Below are 24,510 nucleotides of genomic sequence, written 5' to 3'. Positions count from 1 at the left end.
TCATAGAAATAGAACAAATGATCCTAAAATTTGTATGGAACCACAAAAGACCCCAAACATCCAAAGCAATGTTGAGAAAGAACAAAGCTAGAGGCATCATGCTCCCTGATTTCAAACTATATTACAAAGCTACAGTAATCAAAACAGTATGGTATTTACATAAAGACAGACACATAGATTAATGGAACAGAATAGAGAGCCCAGAAACAAACCCACAAATATATGGTCAGTTAATTTATGATAAAGGAGCCAAGGATATACAATGGGGAAAGAACAATCTCTTCAATCAATGGTGTTGAGAAAACTGGACCTCTATTTACACCATACATAAATATTAACTCAAAATGGATTAAAGACTTGAATGTAAGCTAAAACCATAAAACTCCTAAAAGAAAACATAGGCAGTAAGCCCCTTGACATGGGTCTTGGCAATGATTTTTTTGATTTGGCACCAAAAGCAAAGGCATTGACAGACAGCAAAAATAAACAAGTGTGATTACATCAAACTAAAAAGCTTCTATACAGCAAAGGAAACCATCAACAAAATGAAAAAGCAACCTACTGGATGGGAGAAAATATCTGCAAATTGTGTATCTGGTAAGAGGTTAATATTCAAAATATATGAAGAACTCCTACAATTCAATAATAAAAAAAAAAAACCCCAAAGCAACCCAATTAAAAAAATGGGGAGAAGATCTGAATAGACATTTTTCCAAAGAAAACCTACAGACGGCCAGCAGACACGTGAAAAGGTATCCAGCATCACTAATCATCAGGGAAATGTAAATCAAAACCATAAGATATCACCTCACACTTGTTAGAATGGTTCTTATAAAAAAGATAAGAAATGACAAGTGTTGGCAAGGATGTGGTGAAAAGGAGACACTGTGCGCTACTGGTGGGACTGTAAATTGCCACAGCCACTATGGAAAACAGTATGGAGATTCATCAAAAAATTAAAAATAGAACTACCATATGATCCAGCAATTCCACTTCTGGGTATTTATCCAAAGAAAACGAAAACACTAACTCAAAAAGACATATGCATCCCCATGATGACTGCAACATTATTTACAATATCCAAGATTCGGAAAAACCTAAGTCTCCATCAATGAATGAATGGATAAGGAAAATACACACACACAGAATATTATTCAGTCATAAAAATGAAGGAAATCTTGGGGCGCCTGGGTGGCTCAGTCGTTAAACAAGCGTCTGCCTTTGGCTCAGGTCATGATCTTAGGGTCCTGGGATCGAGCCCCGCATTGGGCTCCCTGTTCAGCGGGGAGTCTGCTTCTCCCTCTCCCACTCCCCCTGCTTGTGTTCCCTCTCTCGCTGTGTCTCTCTCTGTCAAATAAATAAAATCTTTAAAAAAAAAAAAAATTAAGGAAATCTTGCCATTTGTGACAATGTGGATGGACCTTAAGGACATTATGATAAGTGAGATAAGAGAAATACCATACGATCTCACTTATGTGTGGAATCTAAAAAATAAATAAAAACAAAAAACATTCACAGGCAGAGAACAGATTGGTGGTTGGGAGAGGCAGCTGTGAGTGGTGGGAGAAATGAGTGACTGAGGGTCAAAAGATACAAACTTGCAGTTAGAAAATAAGTCAGTCATGTGGATGTAATGTACAGCATGGTGACTGTAATTAATAATACTGTGTTGCATATTTGAAAGTTTCTAAGTGAGTGAAAGTTATCACAAGAAAAAAAATACTTTTGTTAATATGAATGTGATGGATGTTAACCAGAATTTCTGTGATGATCATTTTGCAGTATATCCATATATCAAGTCACTATGTTCTACACCGAAAGCTAATGTAATGTTGTATATCAATTACACCTCAAGAAAAAGAAAAAGAAAAAAGAATACCTCTTGGGAGCAATTCTTGGTAGTAATATCCAAGATGTTTCTTCTAGATGCACTGTTGAAATGGATAGCCTTTACTGCTATTCTTGTGTAGGTTTATAGAGTCGGCATCCATTCCCTTTTGATTGTCTTTCGAATCTGTTCACAGTTTGTAACTCCCCGTGAGGCCATGACACTCCCATCATTCCATTACCTGATATGAAGAAACTTCAAAGCGAATTAAAAGAAATGACACAAACTTTTTTCTAGAGGGGTCCTATATACATATATATAATATTTTATTTTAAAATGTCATTGAGCATATACATTTCTTTAGCTTTTTCCAGGGAACATCGCACCTAAGTTTCAAAACACACAAAATAGACCCCCTTTACTAAACAGTTTTCATTTTGGGGGGTTACAAATTCAAGGTTTCACAATCACAAAGCATAAAGGTACATAGTTCTGAAACCATTTTCAGGCAGATTCCTGTCATTCCCTGTACATCTGGCATTTTTGGAAACCCAGACCTTACAAATGATCTCCACTGTGGGCCTCCCTGGGTCTCCAGAAGAAACAGAGAAAATGGAAGCGAACAGAAATAAGAGAATTACCTCAGGACTCCCCAAACACAAAATACTATGGAAGGTCCGAAAAGTGGGGGGGCACAAGGTTCTCCTTCAAGTACATCACAGTAGAAAACAACAGCACATTTACAGCCTTATTTGGTCACTGTCTACCTGGTTGCTATGTGAACAAGACTTCATCTAAGACGCAGAGGAAAAATGAAAGCTATTTACACGTAACATCATGGGTTAGAAAGAGCAGTCGTGCCCAGACCGGCACTCAGATCTGACAAAGAGCTGCCATGGTGCTCGCCTGAGAGGCAAGGAGGCTGCTCACGTAGTGTCCTTTGAAAAATCCCAGTGTACGCATCTGCCACATCAGCCACGCCCATCCAGAGTCTGCCCTGCATGGTGGGCGGTGTATGGTGTGCAGACTCTCAGCCTTCTCTGCAATTGTGAAGTTCTCACAAATCCAAGTTTCTAAAGTAAGATTCTGTCCTGGGGCCAGATACTGTTTTCCTGTTTTCTGAGATCTGGTAAATTTTAGGGTCAGCCTGATTGTTCTTTGCATAGACAATGACTCTTCACTGCTTTCGCCAAGTGTCCCAGAAGCAGTAATTTACTGAAGACAGAATCTCATAAAAGTTTAACATATTCCCTCTGAGAACAGTGGTGCTGCTGGGTCACTTAAGGAAAGGTCAGATCCTCAAACTGTGGTGGAAAGAAACCACGGACCGCCCTTGGCCGTGTTGAAAACAAATGGATTGGCAGACAAGGAAGGAGGTGCAGGCTAGAGGAGAATCAGAATTTTAAAGATGTGGGAGTCTTTTTCCGTATGTTTCCATGCTAGTGCTCTTGGTAAACCAAAAATCCTGCCCGAATGGCCAAGATCTGAGGCCAAATCTGGGTCCCAAGACTCTCATCCCTGCCCACCAATACCTGCCTACAGCTGTAGTTGTCCCGAGACAGAAGTGAATACTTAGGAGTAAGAAGAAGGTGAGCGCAGCTGACTTCGCACAACCCCATAGAGGTAAGCTGCTAGGAATTAAAAAATCAAACACCCTAAATTCCCCAAAGTTGTGGAAAGGAACTGAAATTGCCACTTTTTGTAGTTTGTCCTAGTCCACAGCTGAGTACTTGGCCTAGCCAATTTTCCCCTCTCCCTTCCCATCCCAAGAAGGGCAGTTAGGTAAGCAGACCCACCGCAGAACATACCCTCCATCTCTGACTGCTGGCGCTGCTCTCACTGCAGGTGTCGTGAGAACAAGGTTTGGCTGTCGCCTGGCAAGAAGCTACAAGGTGTGGATGGAGTATGAGTTTGCTCTCTTTAAGGAAAAGACCCGTCCCCAAGTATTCCGAAGAGCAGGGTCCAGCCCAACAAAGAGATTTAGAACCGAAAGAGCCTTTCATTAGAGGAAGTGGCCATACATACCCCAAGACAACCATAAAGACTTGACTAGGAAATCGAAAGCTTTTTATTAAACAAGACTTCCTCTGAGGCTATTAGGACAAGCAGATTTGGCTATAAGTCAGATACACAAGATTTCAGAACCACATATAAATACGTTCTTCAGAATTTTGAGTCTGTTGCCTTTTGACCTCTCCAGGAATGCTCCAAGGGCCAACCCTGTTATGTAGACACAGTTGCTGCTCTTGGGATGAGATGGGACGGGGCCTGGGTGAAAAATAAAGCCAAACAGAGTAAGCTCAATTCACAGAGCAATATCAGTGCTGGGAAGATCTGCTATGGACATTAACACATCACTTTTTCCACATATGATTTATCCACCTCGTTTGTAATTTTCCTCCCATCCCCCAAACAGAAAGAGGGCTTGAGCTTTTTAACTAAGATCTTTCCACCAAGAAGGCTTATGACAAGAATTCCTGGATACCTTCCTAACTAAAACCAGCAGGACTAAATGCTCAAGACTTTAGGATAAATTGAAAAAGGGGGTTCCAGAATTTTTCCTGAGACATTTCTTGGCAGTATATGAATTGGTGACTTGAGTAGAGTAGAAGACTATCATGACATCTATGCCCAAAGTCGGACTCTGGTGGCTCAAATAAAAGTAGAAAAGTGCAAGGTAGGACCAACATCAAAGCGCAGGAGAGAAAACAGATGAAAGGCAATGGGAACACGGGAAAGAGGTGATTGCTTGTGAGGAGAGCTTCCCAAAGAAGGCAGTTCAGAGTCCTCCACAAAAAACTTTCTCGTTTTTGGGCGCCTGGGTGGCTCAGTTGTTAAGCGTCTGCCTTCGGCTCAGGTCATGATCCCAGGGTCCTGGGATCGAGTCCCATATCGGGCTCCCTCCTCGGCGGGAAGCCTGGTCTCCCTCTCCCACTCCTGCTGCTTGTGTTCCTGCTCTCGCTATCTCTGTCCCTGTCAAATAAATAAAACCTTTCAAAAAAAACCTTTCTCGTTTTCCCTTGTACCTGACTTTGAGTCAGGGCAGGGACAGAAGGTGAAACCACACTGTGGGAGATGCCTGCACATTGTCCCACAGCATCTTATTCTGCCAGAGGAGCAAATGGCTTCCCACAGATTGGTCCCCAAAGAGCCATCTGGGGTTGCTCAGATCTCCTGGAGGAGGAGGCAAGCTGTCAGATGAAGATGACCCCTGACAAGGTAGTAGTCCAATTCTTCCCAGGCAACATTTTGGCAAACAGCTGGTGGGTAAATCCCCAAGTACTTTACCTACCAGACAGGGCATCATTTCCACAGCGTGGAATGAATTCATTCCTGAGTAGAGAGGCTCCAGGCCTTTCCTACTGGAATATCTACAACTCCAGGAAGGTGACGAACTGTCCTGGAGGAAAGGTTCCTCTCATCTCCTCTCCTCTGGGGAAGGGACCCAGCAAACACGTGAACTGGAACTGGCTCTCCAGCAGTTTTGGGAATCACATCACCAACATTGTTCTTTACTGGGTGGGAAGAATGTTTAAATTACACAAAACTGTCAGGATGGTGATGAAACCACAGGAGGTGTGCAGGAAGAAGACTCAGTAATTGGACATCGCTCTACAAGGTCCTCCGGTGCAGAGCAATAGTCTGCCCAAGAGATAGAAGTGATTTCTAAAAACCTATTTTGTGATTCCTCTTGATAGAGAAGCAACAGGTAGATTTGGTGTCCACTGCTTCTGCAGCTCTTGTGAGGAACGCTCAGAAGTGGAGCTACAGTGGGAACTGGGGTTGCAGCTGTTGGGTGGCTGGGGAAGGAATGGGGCGCACAGCAGGAGAATGACCAGTCAACCCAATTCAAATTCACTTTAATCAGATGGCTATTCTGAGTGGGCCTTGCCTGAAGATGAGGGGGAGAGCAGGACTGCTGCTCCCTGACAGTACACGGATACGTACTGATGTGGAGTGGCCTTGGGGACAATCATAGCCCATGGAACCTGGATCCAAAATGGAGGAATGGTCTTCATATGAGGTATGGTGACCTGACTGATACATGGAGCTTCCTGTTCTGATCTCTTCAACACTGCTTTACGTATGTCCCCATGGCACAGCAGGTGGGGAGGGCCAACCATTCCAGAAATGAAAACCTGGGTTCTCAGAGAAATCTCAAGCTACAAAAGGGGGACCCTTGAAAACAACTGAGGAACTGTTGGTCCAAAGAAACACCCATATTTTCATGAAAACACACTGATTTGGTGAGAAAATGCAACTCAGGAACAAACTGTTACACAACAAAGACAGTACTCTGTCAGCCAGGGCACCGCTCCAGAAGGCTGCCTGGGTGGTGTGGGCTACAGGATATGGGGACGGCCTGGGCTGGACTTTGACACACAAATTCCTCAGCAAGGAGATGGAAAGTCCCAGGCCTGTTTTATGAAAGGGAAACAATTACGATTCAAAGAATATCGAAAAGAAAAAATCCCTGCCTCACCCCACCATAACCATGAAAGAATGAAAAGAGAGACAGACAGACACACACACACACACACAGATGGTGTTCCCTGAAATAAATCTCAGGCTTACTAGGAGGTGGGTGCTTACACTTTCTGAGGCATGATCCCCAACTTTCCAATGCAGCACTTTTAACCCGTAGAGAAGCTGGCAGCTTGACAGGCCGAAGAGTCTTCTGCCAGTTACACCTGAAAATGGCTGCCCAGCTACTCCAAATAAATATGTGTGTGCCCAAAATAGGCAATGGCCACCCAGGAGGCCTATTAAAGGAACCAAAAGAAACACAACACTCAGTAGCAGCCTTTATGTTTTGCTCTGGTTGAGTATCCAGACCTGTTACTGAAGAGGAAACTGAAATCTAAGGGTCCCCCAGAAGTACAGCCAGAGGCCTTTCTGCAGCAAACTCCCCACCTGGGCTGGGAAGAGGTTGCATCCCCTGGAACTCTGCGGGGGCACGTCCCAGTCCCGCCCTGCTAAGAGGTATCCCAGCTTTCTCCCCTGCTGTCCTCCCGATGCCCCAGGCTGTTTTCATGAAAGTTTGTTCCCATGTATTAAAGGAATGACATATACAGAAATGTCGTCTCCTGAGCCCAGTCGGTCATTAGATATCCGCCATCCTCTGTCCTTCAGGACACCGCGGGCACGCATCACCAGGTCCTGAGCTGCCAATGTGTACCTGTGTAGGGAGAAGCAGGGATGAGACCATCAGTGCGGCATCAGGCGGAATCTGGAGTCGTGGAAGCCTGGGAAAGAGGCATCACTACAGCTGTGTCAGCAGTTTTCAAATACCCCTAAAGTCTCCAAAAGTCTAGGCAAGGGGCGCCTGGGTAGTTCAGACGGTTAAGCATCTGCATTCGGCTCAGGTCATGATCTCTAGGTCCTGGATCGAGCCCCACGTTGGGCTCCCTGCTCAGCGGGGAGTCTGCTTCTCCCTCTCCCTCTGCCTCTCCCCCTGCTCATGCTCATTCTCTCTCTGTGTATCTCTCTGTCTCAAATGAATAAATAAAATCTTAAAGTCTAGGCCATCTTTTCCCAAAATGTGGGATGCCTAACGTGAGATTATTCTTTTAAGTGGATGGACAAGGCACCACATATATTAAATAACCTCCTAAATTATTCTGCTGTTGAGTCCTTTGAGGTTTTTGGTGATGTCAAGGAGACAGTCTCCATTTGGTGTGAATCTGTCTTTAATTTGGACCTGCTTGGGCTCATAGCTTTGCTTGGCAAACCATGCCTCACTGAAAAAGTACTTGGGAATCATAAGACCTTTGGTTTTCAGTGTTTATTTTTTGGACCACATTCTTTTTTAGGACAAAGGATAGTTATTTTCCATTTATGGTAGGGGTCAATCTTCTAAAATAAAATTGTTTTTAAAAAGTGAGTTGATTTAAATAAAAACATCAATAGTACATGTAGCATTGGAATACAGTAAAAATGTGAAGGTGTTTTTGGGAAAGGACTGATAAACCTTTGTGTGAACGAGCTATTCACCCACCCTTATCAATGCCATTCTCTCCTCTCGATCAACGTAGGTACGGGGGGGGGGGGGGTCCACCAAGAATTAGAAAGTAAGATTGCTCATAGAGATTTAAACTCGAGGAAAAAGAATGGCTACATTATTAGTCAATGGAAAATATTAATATCTAAAGACCAGTGTGGGAGGGGATTTTGGTGGGTGTAGGCCTGGGTTGGCCTTGAGGCATTAAAAAAAAAACAACAAGACAAAACATTGGCAGGTGTCTATCCAAATACTGATCAGAGCACAGAGAGTCTTAGCTGACAGACTTCAAAGAGATTTAGTTCCGCTGGTACAACCATATTTAGTGTGGATGAATTACTCCCTCAGCCTATATGCCATTAAACATGATTCACCGTTAACTCTGATTTCACGTTCACCAAATAACCTGATTATGATCTGGCTCGTGTAGGCCTGCCTACAGGGAAGGAATGAGCCAGGCATTGTACTTTAGGAATATCAGTCAGTTATATTTCTCCATATAAATGTCAACTGGCACTTCAGTTTCCAGATCAGTTTTGTAAGCTTGTTTAGGGTGAGCCCAGCTCTGACAATGAATCTGTTCTTTGTATGTTGATTAAACCAGTTTCTGAACCTGAAAAGCTAAAAGCTAGACTCTGATAAATCATCAAGAGAATAAATGTCACCCTATAAGGGAGGCTTCTTGGAAGGCTTTAACGACAGACCTTTAACAACAGACCACCCTGATATTACTAGTGGTTTTTCCCTACTTTGGAATGTCTCTGCCTTGCCCTCAGGACTGTGATTTTATGGAATTCAGAACCCCAGAAGGCTCTTCTATTTCTTCTGTTAAGACCCTTTATGGATTTACTGAGTCTCATATTAAAGGAGACCGGCAAAAAATTATTAATTAATTAAATAAAAATAAGAGACTAGCGTCTAGCCCATCATCATAATATTTAAGACTAAGGTCTGCAGCAAATGATCTCAGGATTAAGACTCCAGGACATAAAGTCTTTGAGACTCAAGTCTCCTTGCAGCCCAGGCAGGAGAGGACTGCAGGACACACTCTAGGTGGCAGAGGAGAGGCTGTTTGAGTTAATACAAAATAAATGCCTTTCCTCCTGGAGGGTGGGTGGTGGGTGGGGAGGAGAGACACCTTCTTCTTCTATCTGTATGGAGAGAATTATCAGCTTTGAGGCAGAAAAGTCTTCAGTAGCACTTGAGGGAAGATGCAGCCAGTTAGCCCTTCCGGTGGGTTCTCCTGTTGAGATCAGGAAATAAACAGAAAGGAGTCCAGAGAGGCCTTTGGCTCAAGGGCCAAATAAATGTCCCCAAATCCACATACTGCAGCTTATACTATATTCAGAAGAGTCTCTCAGATGCTCACCCCAGATTACTCTTGGGTTTATATTAAACTGTATATCTGAGAAAGAACCATGCCGGGAAAGGCTACCAACAATATCGGAGTGATGTTTATTATCCTGGTGATTGACCGGGGTCCAGACTTTAGCCTTTCAAGTTAAGAAACCTGGCTGAGTCAATACCGAGTAGATTCATCTGTCAGGGCTGAACACACCCTAACCCAGCTCAAGAGCATGCTAGACAGAGAAAATTGTAGCAAGTCATGATAAAAGGTGGCTGACGGTAAAAGAAAGATGCTCCAAGATGTCAAAAAGCAGAGAAAAGAACTCAAAAGGCCAGCTCTCTGTGGCTAGTCTAGGGAGAGGCGAACTGTCCTGTGGGGCAACGATGGCGAGAGATCAAAATGAAGTGAAGTCAAAGGATGATCACCCTTAGTTCAAGGCAAGAGACCACCCTGATACTGTCACTGCTGGTGACTCTGGGTATTTAAAAATGGTCAAAATTAGCAGTGGTATTTTAAAAAGCAGCATTAGGTCACCTAGAAAAGATGGTTACCCAGGAAACTCATTTCCCTGAGGGCTCTAGATAATTAAGGTTTTATTCTTAAAAATGGTTATTGCCTATTCCAAGATCACTTCCCTCGAGCCTGAATTTCTCTTTACCATCCATTCTGTCTTCCCTTAGGTGCTGAACTTGAGAGAGAAATCCATTTTTGCTTCTTCAATTTCTTCCCTTTTTCCTCCTTAATCTCTTACCAGTAGGCCCAGTACCTCACTCATCTGGCCTCTTACACCTTGACCTAAAAGCTTCTCAGTACTCGTTCAGCTCAACCTTGCTCCAGCACAGATACCACTGACCATCTTCTTTGCCTTTGATGTCTCCTGTCTTCCTGAATTCTTTTTTGGGCGGGGGTTGGGGGGAGGAGTGGGTAGGGGGGACAGCTTCCACTCCACTCCACACTCCCCAGTTCTCCTGCGTCTGGGCTTCCATGACACATGACACAAGCTCTTCTCTCTGATGCTCCTTAAGTTCCTTGGGAGGCCACAGGTAAGACTTAAGAAGAAATCAATAAATATTAACCTATTAACAAGGTAGGACTTGCCCATCTATCATACTGAGTTAATGCGATCCCCAGTCTCTTAGGCAAGAAAAGATGGTCATTTTCAATGCCACCTCCTCACCCTGATATTTTTCAAAGATAAAATCCACAAGATTGAGTAGGACATCTAAACTTTGTATTTTAAAGTGTATTTCATTAGTGGTACATGGCTAATTAAAATAAAATCTAATCTCATAGTTACTAAGATGTAAGCTGTACTTATTGTAAAAACTGATATACTGGAGCTTATTTCTGCCATCACTAATACATATAAATATATATAAAACTTCCTGTGTGTTTTCTGATTATGTTTTTCTTCATTCTTGCTTTCTGAAATCAGGTTGATTGCTTTAACACCTTTTCCCTCCCTCTACTGGTTTAGAAGTGATAGTTAATTTCTTTCATTTTAGCACTTATGCTTAAGTTTTTAACACAAAGGTTAATCAGTATTTATGTCCTCCTTCAGAAAATAAAAGGATCTTAGAATGCCTTCTATCATCTTTCATGTTACTGCCAGGTAGTTGAATTTCATCCTTTTTTTAAAGCCTCTATTAGTCATTATTATCATTTACAATCCATACTTATATAAATAAACCAACATACTAACTTCTGTGGTTTTTGAAATCCATTCCTTCCTTCTGGATTTGATTTTTTTTTTTTTTCTGTTGAAGTCCATTTTTAGAAATTCTTTCAACAATGGTCTGTGAGGGATTAAACTCACCTAGTCTTTGGACCACAAAAATCTTTTATTTTTGCTTTTAATCTTGCATGATAGCTTTATTGGGTATAGAATTCTGGATTGACCATTACTTTTCCCTCAGCAGTTTAGAGATAATATTTCATTTATTGTGACTTCTCTTGTTGGGAAGACATTTCTTTATAAGGAAATATGTTCTCATTGGTAGGTTTTTAAGTTTTTACTGTTATCAATGGTATGAAGTTACACCAAGACATAACAATGAGGATTCATTTTTATCTATCATGGTTGAAAATCTGTTTTACTCCTTCAAATGAGAAGATATTTCTTTGAATCTGGAAAGTTTTCAACTGTGAACTTTTTGAATATTGCTTGCCCTCTATTTTTTTTAATATTTTCTCCTATTAGACCTTCCCCACTTTGCCTTCCAGATTTCCACTTCTTTCCTGTTTTCTTTTTTCTGATTTCTATAAATTCACTAATTCCTGTTTTAGTGGTTTACTCTTCAATCCATTCAGTATAGTTAACTCTTCAACAACACGGAGGTTAAGGGACACCAATCACCACACAGTCAAAAATCCAAGTATAACTTTTGACTCTCTGAAAACTTAACTACTAATAGCCTATTGTTGCCCAGACACCTTACTGATGACATAAACAGTTAATACATATTTGGTATGTTATACTTATTATATATACTGTATTCTTACAATAAAGTAAGCTATAGAAAATATTATTAAAAAATCGTAAGAGAAAACATATTTGCAGTACTTTTTCAAAAAAATCCATGTATGGGGCACCTGGGTGGCTAAGTTGTTAAGCGTCTGCCTTTGGCTCAGGTCATGATCCCAGGGTCCTGGGACTGAGCCCCACATTGGGCTCCCTGCTTGGCAGGAAGCCTGCTTCTCCATCTCCCCCCCCCCCCCGGCTTGTGTTCCATCTCTCACTGTTTCTCTCTGTCAAATAAATAAATAAAATCTTAAAAAAAAAAATCCATGTATAAGTGGACTCATGCAGTTGAAACCCATGTTATTCAAGGGTGAGCTATGGTAACTTTATTTCAGTGACATACTTTTCTCCATTGTGAATTTTCATTTGGTTTTCCAAATTTACCTCTCCCTGCCTTGTGGTTCTATTTGTACATGTTTAAAGTTTCAACCTGTTCTACTGGGTTTTCTTTGGAGAGGTAGAGAGAAGGCTCCATTGTGTCTAGTTATTCTTTCTCATAGTGGGTTTGAAGCTATGTTTCTCTTCAGTAGGGGTTGCTTACTCTGTGCCCTAGGTTAGAGAGATTTTTAAATTTGCCTCTACTAGGACACATTATGGGTTTTCCAGCTGTAGAACATGTAATTTCTTGGTTTAGGATTCTCATAACACAGGAGTGGTGTGAGGTTTAACTTCCCACTTCCTGTGTGGTGAGCCTACCCAACCATATCCCCTTCTCACAGAACTTCAGTTTCATCAGGTTCTTGCCATCATCCATGTATCCATGTGCTTCAGGGAAGGACCTGAGGCAGGAGGCTTGGGAGAATGCCTAGGACCACTTCTTCCAACACTGTTGCCAGGAGCTCAGATTCCTCCACATGACTTCTCTTTGCCAGACTTCTCTGGTGAATGTGGTATCCCCTCTGTAAAAGCAGCTTGTGTGGACAACTGAAGGGGACTGAGTAGATGGTGTATTCAGTGACTAACCGTACCGCTGAACTCTAGAACCAATTTCCTACATTTCCTTCAGGCTACAGGAGACCCAGTATTGAAATGAAGTCAGAAACAACATTCAGGTAAAATGAGGCCACTTGCAAGAGCTTTCCTCATAAATGATCAACTCGACACAACCCTAGAAATCAGCTCCTGGTAGAAGAGTTGTGCCCCAACTCCAGTATTCAGCCAGGCTGGGTGGCCATTCAAAACCCACTGGCATCCATATTCAAGAGCCAACTTGCCCCAGGCATGAAACCATGTATAAGGTTGCCTTATATCAAAACTGCTAAAGAGGAAACAACTTTCTCAAGAGGGAAAGACCTCGGTGTCCCCACTCCCATTTGGTTTTCTTCCAATTTCTACCTGACAAGGCCTGTCTGGTTTGGTGACTATGAAAGAAATTGCTAAATGTGGCAGTAAAACAGGAGAGCTCTACAGATTTTGGTACTGAGACTGAACCCAAGGGCAGACACGTGCCACAGATGGAGTTAAAACATGAAATGCGAGTACAAAAATATACAGGAGAGGAGCAAATAAGAATATGGCACAGCCGAAGGCAGTGACAGGGGATTGGATTCCACTGCATGTGGGCCAAGGCTGGGAGGCGGGCTGAGGAGCCTGGCGATTCTGGAAGCTGGATGTGGAGCAGATGAAGGGCCGTTCCTGAATGCCTTATTCAGAATGCTTGGTCATACTGCATGAGAGAACTGCTAGAGCAGTTTGAAGTACTTGCTCTCTTCTAAGAAAGAATCTCCCTGGGAGACAAGTCTTGTATTTTGAGAACATTTTTCTTCTCTGGCCACAACTTTCAATATTGATCAGCAAAAGAAATTTCAATACTGATCCGCTGAAAGAAATGGCTGCCAGGGAGGGAGCTAACTTGGCACACGGCACAGGGCTTGGCTCAGAGGCTTCCTCAGGCTCTGAGTGGGAGGGAGCAGAGAAAGGACAGCAGGGGAGGGAGGAAAACAAAGAAAGGAAGAGGGCTGAAGGACTATGGGAAGGCCAGAAGCTCTTTTCACAGTGGCACTAACAGTCAGGGTGGAAGGAGACCGATAAATCCTCAATTGTCTCTGTTGTCCCTGCCATTTCTGTGGCAGTTCTTCTTTCGCCTCTTCAGCAGAGCACACAAAGGGGCTCAGGGTGTGGGCGTGGGTTGCCGAGGGTCCAATCCTGGTTTTACCGCGGCCCACATGGGCACGCTGGAAAAATTCCTGAGTCTCTGGGAGCCCCTCTTCTCTTACGTATAAATCTGGGATGATGACAGGGCAGACCTCAAAGGCTCCGGCAAGGAATGAACGAGATCCTTCCACAAAGCATTCAGCAGTCTCAGCACTTGGTCAGAGGTCAGTACCCACTATCATTTTCCGCATTAAACATAAGATGTCCTTCTTTTCCCCCAAGAGATTTGCCTTCAGTCATCCACCTCTTAGAGAGTCCGTTTCTCACAGGGACTGCATTTCAATCAGCACTGGTGTCAAAACTACGTCCATTTCAGGCCTCAGGCTGTAACCCTGCTTTAAAGGCTTGAATAGTTCTAGTTGGGTGGGAACTGCTATTTGCCATTTAGATGGTACAGATCGGGGTCTTACAAGAGGGAGGTAGGTGGCAGGAACTGGGGAATTAATGGGTTCCAAATATTTGCATATAAAAGGCTGCCTCCATCTGCTGATGCCCAGCAGTAATAGAGTATGATGGGAACAGGAGGAGGAATCTTCTTTGCATTCTGAGCAGGCCTCTGAAATTTAAGAGGTAGGAAAGCTCTCCCAAGCTTGGGAACATTGGCAGGGATCTATGGTGACCTGGTGGGCAGGGGGTGAGGGGTGGCTTGGAGAGGGCTCTTTATTGTATTTGGACCTGGGCAGCTCATCCCAGGAGGAGGTATCTCTTAGGCTCACTGCTGGGAGCTGAACCACGCGGGTCCCTTGTCCGCCTCTAAACTCACCGAAGCCACTCGTGACGGCTTCTGTCCCCAGCCCAGGGAGCAGGTGGAATATCCTGAGACACTGGAATACCGACAGCTCTGTCCGTGACGTGGCCACGGTGTACCTCAGGGGTTAATGTGCCCGCAGGTACAAGGCCGCGGACTGGGGAGAGCGGCCACACCCACAGGAGAGGGCGAAAACACCTGCCATGCATCGTCCAGCCCTCCGCGCCTGGCACCAACTCCCTGGTTCCTTACGTGCTGCGTGTTGATTTTTGTTTGTATCCCAAACAGCACAATTTCAATGTGAGAGGGAGCAACAGAACATTTCCTTCTCTATCTTCCCTGGCAAGCCCTTTAAAATGCCCTGATCTTCCAACTAAGTGGCCACACAGCTCTGCTCCAGCGGCCATACAAAGAGCTGTGAGGCAGGAAAGAGGGGCCCGGCAGCGTGCTGTTCAGAGGCCATTATGGGCAGGGTCACAGACTGACTTCCCAGTTCCCATGGGTCTAAATATGCTCAACATTGCAAAAGAGACAAAATGCCGATTTTATCTAGCCTTCAAATAGATCAAGCACTCACAAATTTGTTCTTCAAACATGTAACTGATATGGGGGGCAATGGGGGAAACCCTTCCTTTTTTGCATCTGAGGCATAGTTTTTCAAAACCACGTGGTGCTGGTAGGAATTAGTTCAGCTAATTCGTGGAAAGATCTCATAGAAAGAAATTTTGTCTTTTGCCAAAATAAATTTCATAATATCAAGGAAATACAAATTAGCAATACTAATAGCTGCCTGAGTAGCCTGCTGTCAGTGTTGGTGGCGTTTTTGCTAGTAACTTCCCACGGATTAATCTCTTCCTCATCAATGCACGCAGATCGGAGTCTCAGAGAGCATGGATGTGAAGAACGCCATCTCAAGTGTGACCATCAAGGAGGCTTCATTTTTTAAAAGATTTTATTTATTTATTTGACAGAGTGCGTGTACACAGCATGGGGAGCAGCAGAGGGACAGGGAGAAGCAGGCTCCCCGCTGAGCAGGGAGCCCGACGTGGGGCTCTATCCCAGGACCCCGGGATCATGACCTGAGCCGAAGGCAGACGCTTAACTGACTGAGCCACCCAGGTGTCCCAAGAAGCTTCTCTTGTTAGGGAAATGCTCTGTGGAATTTATGTTACATTGGTACTTACAGATTTAATACTCCATACAAAGCCCCTCAAGTGTCATGGCAGGGGGACTGAGGGTCAGTAAGGTCCAAGTTACAGAGAGGTTTCCACAGGTTTTGGGCAATGAAGGACTGGCAAAGCCTCACAAAGTTTTGCCGGGGCATTTGGAATGCGACTGCATACTGTGCTTTCATGTTTGGTTAACTGTTCTGTGGCCCTAGTTCCCTCTGGCTTTGCCCACACCCTTCCCCCTCAGTCATATTGACAATTTATTACTTTCTGACAAAGTATTAAGCATCCTCTTTGAGTGTTCACACACTTGTCTCTATTTTGAATATTCTTCACAGGAGATCTACCACTAAATCTCCAGCTTATTAGAGGGGATAAGTCGATCCCTCGTTTGCCCCAGAAAACCCCTTCCAGGCCTTTCTCCAGCACCCTCTCCAAATTGTGCAGGATGTTTAGGCCTCAACAGAGAATCTTCCTGGTATTATAGAGAGCTACATGTTGTGAAGCCCAACCTCCATGACTTCCAGCCACCCGACTCAGGTGCTAGCTTGGCTTATTTCCTATGAAGGGTTCAATGTGTACCCCACAACGGACTCACAGAACTGCCAACTCTGCTCTACTTCAGGGTGTGCTCCAGTCAAAAGAAAAAAGGAAAAAGAAAGGAGGAAGGAAAGGAAGGAAAAAAGGAGGAAGGAAAGAAAGAGGAGGGAGGGAGGAAAGGGAGAAAGAGAAAAGAGGAAAGAAAACCAGCCAGTCCCCACCTTCCAACGTGATTAAATAGGTCAGCCTTTGGTCCTGGGTTACATGTGGGGAGAAATGAATCCTTCTGGCCAAGGAAGAGCCCACAGAGCCTCTGCAGTTATAAAGTGGGTCCTTCCTCCTCACAGACATTATAACTTTGACTAAAACTTATTAGGATGACTTTCCCTCATATTTCTATTGCACAGGAAGATCAGAACAGCTCCCAGTTGGGGCAACCCCCCCGCCACGGCTTTTGGGACTGAGCTCCCCAAGGAGACACACTCATCCAGGGCACGAGTGTGGTGCCCACCTCCCAAATTACACACGGAAATGTGCAAATACGTCGCACATGAAAGAGAAAAGTTTACATCACTTCTAAGCCATAAGTGTGAAATAAATTCAGTTTCTCTGAATTCCTAGTATTGTTTAAATTACAAAGGAGCAGACAGGGGTAGAGAATCCACATTTTGTGTTTTCACCATCAGGTTGCACAGACAGTTTGCTGATTATGGATCAGAATGAAGGAATTACACAAATTCCCTGTCATTATTATAGACTTCCTTTTCTACAACTAATTTCCACATTCATTAATCTTGTGAGTTCCTGGGGTGCCTGGGTGACTCATTCGGTCAAGTGTCTGCCCTCGGCTCAGGTCCTGATCCCAGGGTCCTGGGATTGAGCCCCACATCAGGCTCCCTCTGCCGCTCCCCCTGCTTGTGCACACACGCTCTCTCTCTGCCAAAAAAGAAGTTGTTTTTTTTTTTTTTTAAAGATTTCATTTATATATTTGTCAGAGAGAGAGAGAGCACAAGCAGGGGGAACGGCAGGCAGAGGGAGAAGCAGGCTCCCAACTAGCAAGGAGCCCGATGTGGGGCTCGATCCCAGGACCCTGGGATCATGACCTGAGCTGAAGGCAGATGCTTAACTGACTGAGCCACCCAGGCATCCCCCCAAAAATAAATTCTTTAAAAAAAAATCTTGTGAGTTCCTAAGGTCGGCCACAACTTGCATTTACCTCTCACACCTCGTGTGTGGACAGCACCGCACGCTCAGCCCAGTCAGCCATCCTGACCACTGGCTTCCTTGACTGTACCATGTTCTCCCTCCCCAGCTACAGCTCGCCCCTACCCTGCCCAGCTCATTCTTGTTTGTTCTTCAGGTTTAAGTTTAGATAGCCCTTCCTGTGGGAAACTTCCTTGGCTATCCCTTCCTCTAGGTTCGGCTCCTGTCTTTAATCACTTATACTATAACTTCCTTATGTTTCCATAACCCCCTCAAGACTCTAAACTCCCAGAGGGCAGGAGACAGGTCTGTTTGCTTCATAGATTTCTTCCCCAATACTAGCAAACCTTGCCTCATAAAACATGTCCTGAGTAATATTTCCCAAATGAATGAATCTGAATGAGAGTTATGTGGCAAAGAAGAAACCTCTGCCTACAAGGTTTTACTGCCTAAGGTCTCAAAACCCAACCAGAATTTTTTCCAGGCTGATATTCTTTTTCTTACCAATAAAACGGTGCTTATCTTACAACTTTCCCTTTCACTCATTCATCTACTGGATACGGAAGTCTTTCTTAGGCTTTGGTTTGCCATCTTCCCTGAAAGGCAGACATAAACCCTTTTTCTTTCTTGCCCTGTTTGTTCCACAGAAATCCCTCTAAGCCCTGCCTCTGGAGGTAGCAGTTCTGATGCACCCCCGGAGCCTGCTCTCACCTGGCAGGCACCTGCCTGGTGACAACACTGTCCGTAGGTTACCATTCCCTGGAGGGCAGATTTGTTGCCATGGAGAGAGATGGGCTGGTAAGCAAAACCAAGCCAGCTTGGAGAGATTTAAAAAAAAAAAAAAAGTGTTTCGTGCCTTTGCACTTGTACCTGTCAGCTGGCTTTGCAAAAAGCTTTATAAAAATAATCACAGTAGAGAAAACTGGTGAGAATGTTGCTAACAAGCAGGATATAAAACACAGATTAAAACCAAAGCTCAACAGGAGAAAAATCCATTTAAGTTCAAATGAAAGAATCTAAACAACTGGATACCAAACAAGTCGAGGAAGAGAGAGACAGCCTCGCTTCACTATTTTCCTAAACGAATATTTTTCGTTGTGAAATATATGAAACATAGAAAAACAGCATCAAATACAGAGTAACAACAACAAACACCCATTACTGATTAGTCATTAGCAGGAACTTCACTTTACAGAGATGTACGAGGTCAGTACTACTGGAACCCCCGTTTTACAGAGGAGGAATCTGAGGCACTGAGAAGTTAAGAAACACAAGTCTAGAAGAGGCAGAACCAGGATTGGAACTCAGGCAGTCTGACTAGTTTCCATGCCTGTAAGCACCAGGCTACGCTGCCTCTCATAGTTTACATGCGAACAAATGCATACAACATATATACAGTTTCAAATAACATGCATGATCATGTAGCTGCCACCGAGCTAAAGGAACAGTACCAGGAAGATCTCAGAAGCTCACTGTGGCCTTTTCTCAAGCACATACCCTTCCCCTCCCTGTCACCCCTTCTACCAAGATAACTATTATCCTGAATTTTGGGTTAATTTTCTTGCTTTTTGTTACAGTTTTAGTATCTATATACCTAAATGATATATTGTTAGTTTTCTGCTTCATGTCAATAGAATCATAATATGTGTATTCTTCTATGACTTACTTATTAAACTCAACATTATGTTTTTGAGATTCTTCCCTGCTAATGAGCACATCTTTGGTTCATTCCCTTTTTTTGAGCTATAAAGCCTTCTGTTCTTAGTTTATCCATCCTATGATTGGACACGTTGTTGATTCCAGCTTTTGTCATAAAAACAATTCTGTTGTATGAAATTTTAGCAGCACCACATCACCTGGATGGTCTATTAAAACACAAGCTGCTGGGTCCCCTCACTGGAGTTTTATTTGGTAGATTTGGGATGGGGCCTGAGAATTTGCATCTCTAACAAGTTCTCAGATGATGCCAATGCCACGTGACTCAAGGACTACACTTTCAGAACCAGCGCTCCAGGGTACAGACCTAGGAGAACTTCGGAGTCACAGGACATGCAAAGGCCTGACTTCACCAGGTATGCCGAGGTGTCATCCGTCTGTCTACAGATTCACAAAGCCATCTGCTGTTACTTCGTGTTTGTAATTTGTACCTCTCTGCTTACTCCAGCTGTGTTTTTAAAATATATTTACTGGCCATTAATGTTCTTCTGTGTCATGAGTGTTTGGTTCTTGCGCATTTTTCTACTGGGTTGTTTGTGTTTCCTTTATTGATCTGTGAGAGTTCACTGTATTTTATGGATAGGAATCCCTCTTCAGTTATACAGGTTGCAAAAATCTTTTCCCAGTTCATAGCTTATCATTTTACTCTCTTTATGTTGTCTTTTGAAGAACGAAAGTTGCTAATTTTAATGCAGTTAAGGTTATCCATCTTTTATTGTTCATGCTTTTTGGGTCTTAAGATATCCTTCTCTAAGATCATAAAGACGGTCTCTCCCAAACTATTTTTTCTATTAGTTGTATTTATTTTGCCTTTCACATTTAAGTCTTAATTTTCATGGGCTTGATTTTAGTCTATGGTGTGAGGAAAGGATTCAATTTTAATTTTTTCTACACTGTTTTAGTTGTTCTGATTTTGTCTTAATATCTAGAAGGGTAAGACTCATACAGAAATGTCACAAACATTCCTAGCATTTTGTTCTTCCGTATACATCTTAGAATAAGTTTATGAAGCTATATGAAAACCTCACCGGAATTCTGGTTATAACTGTACTGTCTCTAAAGATCCATCAGGGAGAATTAATATCTTTACAATGTACCTATGAAAGAACACATATATCTTCATAGTATGTTCACATTTAATTGCTGCTGCGTCTGAGATATTACTGTTTTTTATTCCCAATGTTGTTTGTCACCCTTTGTTTTTGATTAGTCTTATGAGAAATTTACCTAATTTATTACCTTTTTTCCAAATTTGTTTTCGAGAAATAATTTGTGGTAAAATATACATAACACAGAACTTAGCATTTTAACCATTTTAAAGCATGTACAGTTCAAAGGCATTAAGTACATTCACACTATTGTACAACCATCACCACTATTTACCCTCAAAACGTTTTCATCTTCCCAAATTGAAATGCTGTACCCATTAAACACGCAGTCTCTTTCCCCACCCCCCAGCCCGACAACAACCATTTTACTTCGTGAATCTATGAATTTGACTACTCCAAGTACCTCATATAAATTGAATCATACAGTATTTGTTGTTCCGTGTCTGGTTATTTCACTCGGTGTAATGTCTATACCCACCACCCATTTTGTAGCATCTGTGAGAATTTTGTTCTTTTATAAGGCTGGTTAATATTCCATTGCATTATATGCCGCATTTTCCTCATCCATTCATTCGCTCATGGACATATGGGTTTCTTCCACGTTTTAGCTATCGTAAATGACACTGCTATGGACATGGGCGTACAAATATCTGTTTAAGTCCCTGTTTTCACTTCTTTTGGGTATATACACAGAAGTGGATTGTCAAATCATATGATTATTATGTTTAATTTTTTTGAGGAACCACTATACTGTTTTCCATAGCAGCTCCACCATTTTACATTCTTAACAGTAATGCGCAAGGGTTCCAATTTCTCCACATTCTCACCAACTCTTTTTTTTTTTTGATTTTTGGTTTTTTGTTTTTTAAATAGCTATCCTGATGGGTGAGGTGATATCTCACTGTGGTTTTAATTTGCATTTTCCTAATGTGTTAGTTGCTTTAAACAATAAACTTTGACTTTATTATTAAAAAAAAATTTAAATTTTTAATTGAAGTACAGTTGACATGTAGTATTATATTAGTTTTAGGTACACAACATAGTGCTTTGACAATTATATATTATGAAATGCTCACTGTAAGGGTAGTTACCATCTGTCACCAGACAACGTTACTACAATATTATTGACTATACTGCCTATATTGTACTTTTTCATCCCCATGATTTATTTTATATCTGGAAGTTTGCAACTCTCAATCCTCTTCACCTGTTCCTCCTCTCTCCTAGCTCCCATCCGCTCTGGCAACCATCAGTCTGTTGCCTATATTTATGAATCTGTTTCTGTTTGTCTGTTCATTTGTTGTGTATTTTAGATTCCATGTAAAAGTGAAATCATATGGTATCTGTTTTTCTTGGATTTAGTTCACTTAGCATAATACCCTCCAGGTATGTTGTTGAGAATGGCAAGATCCCCCCTTTTCTATGTATATATACACATGTTCTTTATCCATTCATCAGTGGACACTGAGGTCGCTTCCATATCTTGGCTAATCTAAGTAAAACTGCAATAAACAGAGGGATGAATGTATCTTTTTGATCTACTGTTTCCATTTTCTTCAGGTAAATACCCAGAAGTGGAATTACTGGATCATATGGTGTTTCTGTCTTTAATTTTTTGAGGAACCTTGCATATTGTTTTCCACAGTGGCAGCACCGATTTACATTCCCACCATTAGTGCACGAGGGTTTCCTAATTCTCCACATCCTTGCCGAACTTGTTATTTATCTTTTTGATACTAGCAATTCTGTTGTTAGGTGCTATCTCATGGTGGTTTTGATTTGCATTTCTCTGATGATTAGTGATATTGAGCATCTTTTCATGTTCTGTTGGCCACCTGTAAGTCTTCTTTGGAAAAATGTCTAGTCAGGTCCTCTACGCATTTTTTTTTGTCTTTTATTCCTTCAGAGTGTTGAGTTACAGGAGTCTTTATATATTTTGGATATTAACCCTTTATTGGATATATCATACTGCAAAAATCTTCTCCCACTCAGGAGGTTGCCTTCTCGTTTTGTTGATGATTTCCTTTACAGTGCAAAAGTTTTTTAGTTTGATGTAGTCCCAGTTATTTATTTTTGCTTTTGTTTCCCTTACCTGGGGAAACACATCCAGAAAAATATTGCTAAGGCCAAGAGTTTATGGCCTATGTTTTCTTTTAGGAGTTTTATGGTTTCAGGTCTTTAATCTATTTTAAATTTATTTTTGTGTATGGTGTAAGAAAGTGGCCCAGTTTCATTCTTTTACATGTAACTGTCCAGTTTTCTCAACACCATATGTTGAAGAGACTGTCTTTCCCCACTGTATATTCTTGCCTTTGTAGATTAATTGACTATTAAAATGTGGCCTTATTTTTGGACTCTCTATTCTGTTCCCTTGATTTATGTGTCTATTTTTATGCCAGTACCATGCTGTTTTGATTACTATAGCTTCATAGTATATCTTGAAATTTGGGATTATGAGATCTCCAGCTTTGTTCTTCCTTCTCAATCTTGCTTTGGTAATTCAGGGTCTTTCGTGGTTCCATACAAATTTTAGGATTATTTGTTCTAAGTTCTGTGAAAAATGCTTTTGGTATTCTGATAGAGATTACACTGAATCTGTAGATTGCTTTGAGTAGTATGGACATTTTACCAATATTTGTCCTTCTAATCCATGAGCATGGAATGTTGTTCCATTTCTTTCCGTCTTCTTCCATTTCTTTCATCAATGTCTTATAGTTTTCAGAGTAAGGTCTTCACCTCCTTGGTTAAATTTATTCCTAGGTATTTTATTCTTTTTGATGCAATTTTAAAGGGGACTGTTTTCTTACATTCTCTTTCTGCTAGTTTGTTATTAGTGTAGAGAAACTCAACAGATTTCAGGATACTGATTTTGTATCCTGCAACTTCACTAAATTCATTTATCATTTATTTTTATTCAATATTTGTTCTCTATTTTCTTATCTATAATTTTTTCCTTCCATTACTCTGTGTTTATTCTGCTATTTTCACTTCTTAAATTAGATGCTATTATAGAAATAAGGACCGCAGACCTAAAATTTAAAGTTAGGACAGGTGTTTCCTAATGGCCTGCACTCAGGAAAAGAACACATGGTCCACAAGTAGATAGCTCCACTCCTTTGGCTCCTAGAGTCTAGAAGTTATAAGAGGCCTTATGTACATATTTATGTGGATAATATAGGTAGAAATGGCCCCATAACACACATCAGTCCTCAAGGTCCTAGTCTGAGAAAATCTTTCCCTGTGGTAAGGAGTCTAGAGCTTGTGGCCAGGGGTTCCTGGTATTATAGTGGGGAGTCTTGGAAAGTGCTATCTTATGACATGGAGAGGATGTAGCTATTTCTGGCAGGTCAGGGGTGACTGGAGTCTTCATCTATGCATAGCTCATTAAATTAGACCAAAAAAAAAAAAAAAAAGACTCAAAGTTCAACCTTTGAAGCTTTGATATGTAGTATTCTTCCCATTATTCAAGCCCAAGTAATTTATTTTTTAAGATTTATTTGAGAGAGAGAGCACGTGAGAATGAGCATGAGCACGAGAGAGAGAGAATCTCAAGCCGACTCCACGCTGAGCGCAGAGCCTGACATGAGGCTCCATCCCATGACTCTGAGATCACAACCTGAGCCAAAACCAAGAGTTGGACACCCAACCAACTGTGCCACCCAGGTGCCCCCAAACCCAAGTAATTTCTAATTTTATTATAATTTTTTGATTTATAAATTTTTAGAAGTTTGGTTTCTGATTCCATGTAGGTTTTCTCTCCCTTGATTAGTCTAACAGTTATACATTCTTTTTGTTTTATAGTTTTCTTAGCTATTTAAACATATTTAAGATGAACCATGAGAGACTGTGGACTCTGAGAAACAAACTGAGGGTTCTAGAGGGCAGAGGGGTGGGGGGATGGGTTCGCCTGGTGATGGGTATTAAAGAGGGCATGTACTGCATGGAGCACTGGGTGTTATACGCAAACAATGAATCATGGAACACTACATCAAAAACTAATGATGTAATGTATGGTGATTAACATAATAAAATAAATAAAATAAATAAACACATTTAGAATCTAAAGCTAAACTCTTTTAAGAGAACCTCTTTTCCAGTAGAATCACAGCACTCTGTAACTGATTTGCTATCCCCCCTTGCCAATTTATTGTGCTGTTTTTATTTAGTATCTCA

General features: G+C 42.0%; 1 protein-coding gene across 6 annotated transcripts in view; it reads right to left on the bottom strand.

The window, feature by feature from the left end:
• Positions 1 to 2,137: 2,137 nt before the first annotated feature.
• The window catches only part of PPM1H (protein phosphatase, Mg2+/Mn2+ dependent 1H), a 245,251-nt gene continuing 222,878 nt past the window's right edge, over positions 2,138 to 24,510 (bottom strand). For 2 of the 6 annotated variants that reach the window (XM_064590970.1, XM_045873059.3), the window contains 2 exons: positions 6,902 to 7,007; positions 2,138 to 6,591 (listed from right to left, as the gene is read on the bottom strand). In XM_064590970.1, the coding sequence (XP_064447040.1) occupies positions 6,933 to 7,007 (75 nt within the window). In that variant the 3' untranslated portion in view covers positions 2,138 to 6,591; positions 6,902 to 6,932. Of the gene's footprint in view, positions 7,008 to 24,510 lie in introns of all 6 variants that reach the window. The other 4 variants (XM_054506951.2, XM_045873060.3, XR_010411481.1 and 1 more) reach the window with 3 other exon arrangements.

Source organism: Mirounga angustirostris, unplaced genomic scaffold, assembly GCF_029215605.1.
Source record: "Mirounga angustirostris isolate CCGP_5_RB_7025 unplaced genomic scaffold, mMirAng1.0.hap1 SCAF_5, whole genome shotgun sequence".
Taxonomy (NCBI): domain Eukaryota; kingdom Metazoa; phylum Chordata; class Mammalia; order Carnivora; family Phocidae; genus Mirounga; species Mirounga angustirostris.
This window is presented reverse-complemented; position numbering and strand designations above follow the sequence as displayed.